General features: G+C 37.9%; 1 protein-coding gene and 1 pseudogene across 1 annotated transcript; one reads left to right on the top strand and one right to left on the bottom strand.

Annotated features, from left to right (window-relative positions):
• Positions 1-3,420: 3,420 nt before the first annotated feature.
• On the top strand, positions 3,421-8,639 carry LOC141835755 (putative disease resistance protein RGA3; annotated as a pseudogene).
• A 755-nt stretch (positions 8,640-9,394) lies between these two features.
• On the bottom strand, positions 9,395-10,224 carry LOC141835555 (protein MIZU-KUSSEI 1-like). Its single transcript, XM_074722955.1, has one exon. It carries the CDS (start codon positions 10,222-10,224, stop codon positions 9,568-9,570), a length of 657 nt encoding a protein of 218 aa, XP_074579056.1. The 3' UTR covers positions 9,395-9,567.
• Positions 10,225-10,485: the final 261 nt, after the last annotated feature.

A 10,485-nucleotide genomic window follows, 5' to 3' on the forward strand; every position in this document is an offset into this window, starting at 1 on the left:
TTTCCGTTAGGTGCGTTTACATGTTGATCAAAACATGCGGATATTACTAATACCGACAAATCCAATAAATTACATTTATTGGATGCGTTATTATGAGTTGGATTTATTAGATGGGGATCCAATGGGTAAAAACTTGTGAACCTACTTTTCAATTATTATTGTTGGATTGATAATAAATTCAGATCTGAGAGGTTAACTGGGATCTGCGTAAAAACTTGTGGTCCCCATAGCTAGGATCATTATTGAGTACGATTTTTTTTTTTTTACTATCCGAAGAGGTATCAGTCGTCGACCAATGAGATTCTATATCAGACTCTCAAAGAAATGCACAAGTTAGGTTAATTAATTATTATATAATTATGACAAATAAATTGGGATTAAATTAAATTTTTTTATAAATTATATAATAATTTAGTTAATTACTGTTTGATGGTAAATATGTAGGTATGATATGATAAATAATACTTAGAATTAATTAGGTTACTTTACTGTTAAATAGTAATTAAAAGTAAAATAATTTACTTGTATCTTAATGGTTCCTGTGCGCATATAGTTGTGCTCCGGGATAATGATGCGATAATAAATGATCATGAGGAGATAGATTTCTTAGACAATTATGAGGTTCAAAATTCACTCAGGTATAATTACTTATGATATTGGATCGCTCATCATTTTCTGATTTACTCTGACAATCGACAGCAAACTTTGGACCAGCATTAATATTTGCAGATCTAGCTGGATACCATTAATTATATTGAGCTCTGTTCAACTTCAATCATAGGAAAACTCCAAGGGCGAAAAGCATCAATTAAAGCTGGGGCCAATGATCTCGACATCCATATTAATATTGCAATTTGGAAAGCAGATCCAATGAATTAACAGGAAAGTAAGTTCACGGGCGCAGCATAAAGCAGAAAAGCATAAAGCTAGCTGGGAAATATTGCAATGCAGATCCAAATAATTGCCAGGAAAGTAAGTTCACTCAACATCTGCACAGAAAATCAAGTCGTCTTCTTGGTTCTTCTGCATATCTAACAGGATAGCAATCGAGCTCTTTACAACTTCAATCAGGGAAAAATTATTAATATTATTTTTCCGTTAGGTGTGTTTACATGTTGATCAAAATATGCGGATATTACTAATACCGACAAATCCAATAAATGTACATTTATTGGATGCGTTATTATGAGTTGGATTTATTAGATGGGGATCCAATGGGTAAAAACTTGTGAACCTACTTTTCAATTATTATTGTTGGATTGATAATAAATTCAGATCTGAGATTATATATATATGCGTTATGGTCCCCGTAGGATCATTATTGAGTACGATTTTTTTTTTTTTTTACTATCCGAAGAGGTATCAATCGTCGACCAATGAGATTCTATATCAGACTCTCAAAGAAATGCACAAGTTAGGTTAATTAATTATTATATAATTATGACAAATAAATTAGGATTAAATTAAATTTTATTATAAATTATATAATAATTTAGTTACTTACTGTTTGATGGTAAATATGTAGGTATGATATGATAAATAATACTTAGAATTAATTAGGTTACTTTACTGTTAAATAGTAATTAAAAGTAAAATAATTTACTTGTATCTTAATGGTTCCTTGCGCAATAGTTGTTCCGGGATAATGATGCGATAATAAATGATCATGAGGAGATAGATTTCTTAGACAATTATGAGGTTCAAAATTCACTCAGGTATAATTACTTATGATATTGGATCGCTCATCATTTTCTGATTTACTCTGACAATCGACAGCAAACTTTGGACCAGCATTAATATTTGCAGATCTAGCTGGATACCATTAATTATATTGAGCTCTGTTCAACTTCAATCATAGGAAAACTCCAAGGGCGAAAAGCATAAAGCTGGGGCCAATGATCTCGACATCCATATTAATATTGCAATTTGCAAAGCAGATCCAATGAATTAACAGGAAAGTAAGTTCACGGGCGCAGCATAAAGCAGAAAAGCATAAAGCTAGCTGGGAAATATTGCAATGCAGATCCAAATAATTGCCAGGAAAGTAAGTTCACTCAACATCTGCACAGAAAATCAAGTCGTCTTCTTGGTTCTTCTGCATATCTAACAGGATAGCAATCGAGCTCTTTACAACTTCAATCAGGTAATCAAGCCAACTTTCTTCTTCTCTACGTTTTTTTTTGGTCAATTTTTTCTTTAGTATCTCTGCTGCATCTTTCTACTCTTTCTCTCTGGGTCGTCTCATATATGAACAATATCAATTAACTTTTTTTTTCCTGCAGATTAGAGGAGGTTATGTGAACAAGTCTATTTATTATTATTCTTTCAACAAGTTTAATTAAGTCGTCTTCTTGGTTCTTCTGCATAGCTAACAGGATAGCAATCGAGCTCTTTACAACTTCAATCAGGTAATCAAGCTAACTTTCTTCTTCTCTACGTTTTTTTTTGGTCAATTTTTTCTTTAGTATCTCTGCTGCATCTTTCTCTTTCTCTCTGGGTCGTCTCATATATGAACAATATCAATTAACTTTTTTTTCCTGCAGATTAGAGGAAGTTGTGTGAACAAGTCTATTTATTATTATTCTATTATTATTCTTTGAACAAGTTTAATTAAGAAAGTAGATCTGATATATTCCTCTTTGATCTTTTTCTGTTTGTGTTAAGATTTTTTTATAAGCCTTGGTTATTAGACCTTACGGGATAAAGCTTGGTTGCTGTTGTAAGATCTCGGGTATTATATGTGCTTTTTAGGAAGTTGAATATCATGAATAATATCTGGTTTATCTAATTTGTTCATTTACCTTTTGTTCCTGATGATCAGAGTAAATTTAATTTTGGTTAACAAGTACATGTTCCCTTTTTTTTATTACTGTTTCTATTGCAGATTTGTTTCTGAGATCCAACTACTATGTGTTTCTTTTAATATATGCAAAGATGATTATAAATAGTATCTAATCTATCTAAAATCATTGATCAATAGCAGCAGTTATGGACGTAGATCTGATATATTATTATTCTTTCAACAAGTTTAATTAAGAACAACAAGTAGATCTGATATATTCCTCTTTGATCTTTTTCTGTTTGTGTTACTATTTTTTTTCCTAAGATCTCGGCTATTAGCCGACCTTACGGGATAAGGCTTGGTTGCTGTTGTAAGATCTCGGGTATTATATGTGCTTTTTAGGAAGTTGAATATCATGAATAATATCTGATTTATCTTTTGTTCATTTACCTTTTGTTCCTGATGACCAGAGTAAGTTTAATTTTGGTTAACAAGTAGATGTTTCCCTTTTTTCCATTACTGTTTCTATTGCAGATTTGTTTCTGAGATCCCAACTACTATGTGTTTTTTTTAATAGACGAAAGATGATTATGAATACTATCTAATTTATCTAAAATCATTGATCAATAGCAGCAACTATGGACGTAATCTCGCCAATACTGGAGAAGGCAGGTGCAAGTTGGTCATCAATAAACTAATTGATGTGGCCACTACTTATGTGCGAGATCAGTATTACTGGAAAACTGACTTGCTTGAAGAATTGCAAAGCCTCAAAAGTTTACTTCCTCAGATCCAAGCAGTTGTTGGTTTTGCCGAAGATAGATTAAGTATGTATGAATCTTCTGATCCAGCATTAATCAAGTGGCTGTGGAAGTTCAGGGATGGGATTGAGGAGGCCGAGGAAGTGCTGGATGAGCTGGAATATCTTGAACTGGAGAAGAAAGTTAACAGTGACAAAAGTATGCTTTCTAGAATGGTGGATGCTTCTGTTAAAGCTGCAAAAAGATTACTGAAATTTGATGATGTTCTTGGGAGATTAAGAACATGCGTGAAGAACTTGAACACCTCTGCTTCAGATGTTCAGAATTTTCTGACACTGGTGACGCAACAGGTGGCATCGGCACTGGACAAATGCAACAGGAGATTCTACCGTTGACTTCAAAGTAGAATCACCAATCCTTTGCCTGTATTATCATTCAAGGGACGTGAGGAAGAAAAAGGAGAAAATCATTCAGTATTTGCTGGGAGAGTCGGTGGAAGAATCCGAAATGCAGATCAGTGAGAATGTGCATTGCCTTCCTTTGGTTGCGATGGGTGGTATGGGGAAGACTGCGCTCGCTCAACAAGTCTTTGATTATTTTGAAAATGTGAAGAAGGAACACTTCGACATCAAAATCTGGGTATGTGACTCCTTACCTGATCTCAATGCATCCAATCTTATGAAGAAAATTCTGGAATATTCAACCGGCCAATCTGAATCTGGGCCATTGGAACTAATACCAGTGAAGCTCAAGGAAGAAGTTACATTCCAAAAGATTTTTACTTGTCCTAGATGATGCTTGGGATGACAAAAACCAGACTGAGTGGGAGAAACTATGTGCTCCACTGCTATATGGCCAAAAGGGTAGCTGGATACTATTAACAACTAGATTGGAATCAGTTGCGAAGATGGTCGCAAAAGTAATCAGAGGAGGCACAATGGAGCCAATGATGTTGCGGGGCTTGTCAAATGATGAATGTCGCTCACTCCTCTATGAGCATGCATTTGCTGGTCAAGACCCAAGTAAATTCCCACTGCTTACAAAAATTGGAGAAGAGATATTGAAGAAATTGAATGGTATACCTCTTCTAGCAAAGTCAATTGGAGGAGCGTTGAACAATAAACTAGAAGCAGATCACTGGACCAGCATTTCAACAAGTGAATTATGGAAAACGCCACAAGATTCAAAATACGATTTCATTCCAGCTCTAACACTCAGTTACATGATGCTTCCACCACGCTTGAAGCGGTGCTTTTCCTACTGCAGCATATTTCCTCAAGATTACAAATTCAATAAGCAAAAGCTAGTGTGCATGTGGGTGGCAGCAGGCCTAATTTACTCGGATGGATCAGAGGAGGGCTCGGATGAGGAGGACATAGCTAACTGCTGCTTTGATATGTTGTGCAACAAATCTTTCTTTGATGTTCATACAAGCAATCAGAGTAGGGATGATATAAATCTATATGCTTTTGAAAGTGATTTTTACACCATGCATGATATGATGAACAGTCTTGCTTGTCATGTCTCACGCTATGAATGTTGTAGAATTGTGCATGGCGCTCCTAGTTGCATTTTGGATTCCATCCGCCATTTATCTATTACCAGTACCACCGTTGCTCAACTCCATGATTTAACTAAAATGGTGTGCAAATTACAGCACTTACGAACCTTCTGCATAGAGTATGATGGGGATTCTCAACAACTTCTTGATTTTATTCGAGATGTGTGTAAATCATTAAGAAGAATTCGAGTATTGAGTATAAATTCTGATTTCTCCAGAGAATCTTATCAACATTTGGAAAGCATCAGTGACTTTGTAAAACTACGATTTCTGGAAATGTCAGAGCTACCACCATCACTATCAAAATGTAAGTTCTACTTCTTACAAGTTCTAATTGGTCTTCCAGACTGGCAAAAGATGCAAACAAGTTGACCAACTTAAGACATTTATACCAAGTATATGATGATGCACTTTTCTCAGTGGCTGAAGTAGGAAAGTTGACATCCCTCCAGGAATTATGCTTCGCTGTGGGCACAGAACCAGGATATAGAATTGATGAGTTGATGAATATGGATAATCTCCGTAAATTAAGTATTCGACAACTTTCCAATGTGCGGAGTCTTGAAGAGGCCAAGATGGTCAACTTGGTCAAGAAACGTTATCTCACAAGACTGGAACTGTGCTGGAATGAAGTAAGTAATCCTGGCATTGATCATCAGGAGGTTCTGGCGGCTCTACAACCCTCTCCTGCGATTATTAGAGAACTCATCATTAGAGAGTATAAAGGTGGTAGGCCTGCACCGTGGATGGATACTCTATCTCTTTCTCGGCTTGAATATCTTGAACTAGATTCTTGTACAAGTTGGGAAGAACTACCCCCTCTATGGAAGTTGCCCTGCCTTAAGTTTCTAAAATTGAATGACATGAAAGCTATAAGAAGTTTGGGTTGTCACTTCTCCGATGGGATCGAGATACAATTTCCAGTTTTAGAGGAACTTGAATTTCATGACCTTTCCCCTCTGGGAGGAATGGCATGGTGCGGATGACTATATATGGTTCCCTCATCTCAAAAGTTTTGAAATTTATGGCTGTCCCAAATTAAAGAAAATTCCTGACCTTCCGTTGTCTATAGAGAATCTCTACATGAAAATTTGGGGTTAGAAGCTCTTCCACGGTCCTACAAGTGTTCTAATGGTTCTAGGACATTTGGAGGATTTCAGCAGCTGATGTCCCTCGAGTCCCTTAAAATGGATAACTCCTCAAAGATTGTACAGATTGGATCAATTGGTGAAGAGGATGATAATATACTTCCGTCGTCACTGAAAAAACTTGAACTTGATAATATTGATGAACACAAAGATTTGGCAAGGTATCTACGAGGTCTTACTTCGCTCACTAACTTGTCTTTAAGTTGTTCACAGGGCATGACATCACTTCCGTTAGCAACTGAGCTGGAACATCTCACTACACTTCAAAGCTTGCATATTAGGGGTGGTGAAACCTTGACTTCACCAGGAGGCTTATATATTTTAAAATCTCTTAAACATCTGAGTATTTTAAATTGTCCGAAATTCCTCTCTGCTGAGGTTGAGTCACAGGAATTTTTAAAAGACAAGACAAGGAAGCATGCGGTATCCTCTTCCTCAGTTTTTGATCACTCTGCAAGTAATATAGCTGCTGCTAGCATCCTTCCCTCCTCCCTTGAATCCCTAGATTTTATAAACTCGGACATTTCGCAAGAGTCATTGGGTCGATGCCTTCAAGGCCTTACCTCCCTCAAAAAGTTGACACTATCACAATTGCCATCATTTGGTCTCTCTTCCCAACAAAGAGTATCTGCATAATCTGACAGCGTTGCAGGAATTGCGATATTTCTGATTGTAAAGAATTATGCGAATTGGAATCATTGACGGCACTTGCCTCCCTCAGTTGCCATCATTGCATATTATAATCTGACAGCGTTGACATTGCATATTTCTATTGTAAAGAATTATGCGAAAATTACTTGCCTCCCTCAGAGAATTGCGTATTGACACTGTCCCAAATTACTCGCTCCAACATTTTCCACTCTACAAAATCCTGCAACAACAACAGAACAAAGTGCCACAAAGAAAAAGAAGGGAACATTACCTTCACTCGAAGAGATTGAGATCGACAACATCTTCTATCTACCCATTTTGCCGATTCCAGAAAAGCTAAAGACTCTCAAAATAGGAAATTCTGAAGTGCTTATCGCTGAATGCATATCTTCTGAGATAGAGGAGTGGTTGTTGCAATGTCGGGAGTCTCTAGAAGTTTTAAATGGGAACGGATTCCTCATCTGCAATTGTTACCCGCAAGTTTGGAGAGCTTTTCATCGCTCAAGGTTCTTGACAATACGTTCTGCTCCAAAACTCAAGTCACTGCCCAGGATGCCTGCCTCACTGGAGCAACTGAGATTGATGGATGCAATGCAAAGCTTAAGAAGCGTTGCCAAGAGAACATAGGTCGGGACTGGCCTAACATCAAACACATCCGTGACATTTATATTACAGCGGTCAAAGAGGACAAGGCCGAGGTGTGTTAATGCTAACAAGGAATCGTCACTTTGTTCATATTGCATCTTGTGTTTGCTTATTGAATTACCTCATTATCACTTTCCATGCCATCGACTAAGTTTTCTCAAATTGCTTGTGTCCATTTTATTCTCTGAGCTATTTAATAATCTTCGTGTTGCTTATTTTGTGTTCTATACGTATCACCTCAGGCTCAAGTCAATTGCAACTGTGTCAGCAGCAGGCTTTGGAGTTCCACATGATCACATATATATATGATACCAAGCACAGGACCTGGTCATTCATCAAAAGGTCAAGTTACTAAGCACAAGACCTGGTCATATCTTTGTGCTTTAAGTTTCTGTTTCCATTCATTTTGAAAATAAACCAAAAAGAGAAAGAACCCATGCCGAGATAACCTCAACTTGGGTGTTGTTTTCCACATTTCTGAAACACAACTGATTTACTTGATGTATTCATTAGAAGGGCCACATTTCTAAAACACAACTGATTTCTAAAGTGATTGATGCTTCTGTTAAAGTTGCAAAAGGATTACTGAAATTTGATGATGTTCTTGGGAGGCTTAAGGTTATAATCATGGCTGGTTATGCATAGTGTAATCTCATCTTCTATTATTTGAAGCTTTCTTTAAAAAAATATAATGAGTATATTTATCTATTTCCACTTTATATTATTTGTTTTCATGATAAATTAATCTTCTTGATCATTTTTGAACTCTTGAAATGTTTGCAGGGTGACTTGTAGTCTTGAAAAGAAACCATATGCCTTGTCAATTCCTGAGGTAATATACATCTTTTTATGTTGATTAAATGAAAATATTCAATTTGTTGATCTTTCTTGAGAGTCTGTCATATCCACATTCAACAGTGAGCAGATATTGCTACCAAGAATTAGGTGACGATCAAACTTGTCTTCCACTCTTGTCGCTGAACCTACAAGTATGGTAGCTTCTGGTGAAATATATGAATAGAGACTATATATCTGAAGTGCAGCTATAGCTTCTGGTGAAATATATGAATAGAGATTATATATTTGAAGTGTAGCTACAACTTCCTCAAGTTCTCCCCTTTCCTCTTGTTGATAATTGGTTTGTCTCAGTATTAATTCGAACAAATCTATAAGAATTTCCAACAATGTATTTGATCACATATGCTCGTATATTTTGTTCAACGTTTGTGTGGTTTAACATTCATCTTGTGATGCTCATTGAGATGATACATTTATATGTTTTTTCTTGATTACTTGTACTCTACTCACATTCATCTGCTGTTCAATTGCTGTGACAATTTCTATGGAAGTTTTCCCATTGGCTTCTTTGTATGTGTCTCGTATCTACACAATTGTCGAATATAATCGGTGAAACTTCACTAATAGTGGTAAATTTCTTCCACTTTATTCTCACAAATATGATGGAACAAATTAAAGAGTTATAATAAAGAATCAAAGCAACATATCAAAGACACAAACCACTCAACAGAAATATCAGTTGCCGCTTATAATTTTTAAATTCATTTCATTTCACCTCTAAAACAGAGAGTTTAGCTTAATGTATGTATCCTTAAGCACATTTTTCTTAACACTTTTCCTTAACCATCAACCAAACTAAATTAAAATTAATTTAGCTTTAAAAAAAATAATTGCATCAATGATGTTTAACTCGTAGAATGAAGTTGCAGATAAGTAGATTACATTGCTGATCATGGCATCAAAAGACTGCTGCAGATTGAAAAGCCATGCATCAGTAATTATGCAAATCCAGAATAAAAGAATTACGAAACCAAAATGGCAGCATGATTCAACTCCACCTCCTCCTTGCAGCAGCTATGGGATTGAATCTTCACTAGATTTTGTAAGTTTCCTAATGGGTCAAATACAAGATGAAGTCAACAAGTCAAGGGTCAGAATTAAGACCAGATCAATGGTCGAACGGACCAGACCCGACCCGTTCGGTTCGCGCAGGCTACTCTCTCACACGCGGAGGAAGAAGAGGCTGAGCTGAAGGCCCAAGCTTCCAGTGGGGTCCACCAGATGGTAGGACTCGCTGTCGGCGGACCCCACCACCCTCTCGAAGTTCCCGCGCACATACGCAAACGACTCTCCCCGTCGGCCGCTAGGCGGCGGGGGCGGAGGCAGCCTTCCGGCCCCGGAGGTGACGGCCTTCAAGGCCTCGAGGGCTCGCGCTTCAGCCCCCGTCGCCGGCCTCGGGCCGCCGAACCCCGCCCTCCTCCCTCCGCAGCGCACCGCCCATCTCGGAGCTTCCAGGAGCGGCCCCGCCCACCTGAGCCGGTCGCACTCCAGCGCGATCCGCCCGGCGCCGTTCAGCTCGCGCGCTCCGATCGGAAGGTCGATGATCACGGGGCCCGCGTCGGGTGCCTGCTGGAGGCAGAGGGTGACGCGGTGGTCACTCTCGTGGGGGCGGCAAAAGAAGGTGCCGGCGACGTGAGCTGCGACTGCGGAGGGGGACGTGGCGGTGGAGGCGAAGGCGGGGCTGTTGGAGTGGGGGAAGGAGAAGAAGGGCTTGCAGGGGAGGAACAGGGCGTCGGCGAACCAACTAAAAGCTCTCCGCCATCTTGATTCGCCGCCGGCGACAGCGGAAACGTCTTCTCTAGACGGTGTTTCGGCCATATAAGGAATTTTAATAAATTCTTTTGCATGAAATAAATAAATATATATATATAATAAAAGAGATGCCCATGCCGCATTTTCCTGTCTCATCAATTCTGTCTTAGATAGTATTTATTTTAATTTAATTTTTAATTTTCCTAAGGAAAAATGGAAAATGGTTTTTCTTAATTCCTCCTTTAAGTACTTCTCTCTAAAATCTACAATGAATTTTACGTTTGAAGGAAAACTCTCATATAATAATTCATTAAATAAATAAAATGA

This window comes from Curcuma longa, chromosome 10, assembly GCF_044706935.1.
Source record: "Curcuma longa cultivar G26 ecotype Majalengka, Jawa Barat chromosome 10, ITB_CL_G26_1.1, whole genome shotgun sequence".
NCBI classification, from domain to species: Eukaryota; Viridiplantae; Streptophyta; class Magnoliopsida; order Zingiberales; family Zingiberaceae; genus Curcuma; species Curcuma longa.

Coding starts and splice junctions, on each gene's coding strand:
- LOC141835555 (XM_074722955.1), bottom strand. CDS start 10,224: ATGGCCGAAACACCGTCTAGAGAAGACGTTTCCGCTGTCGCCGGCGGC.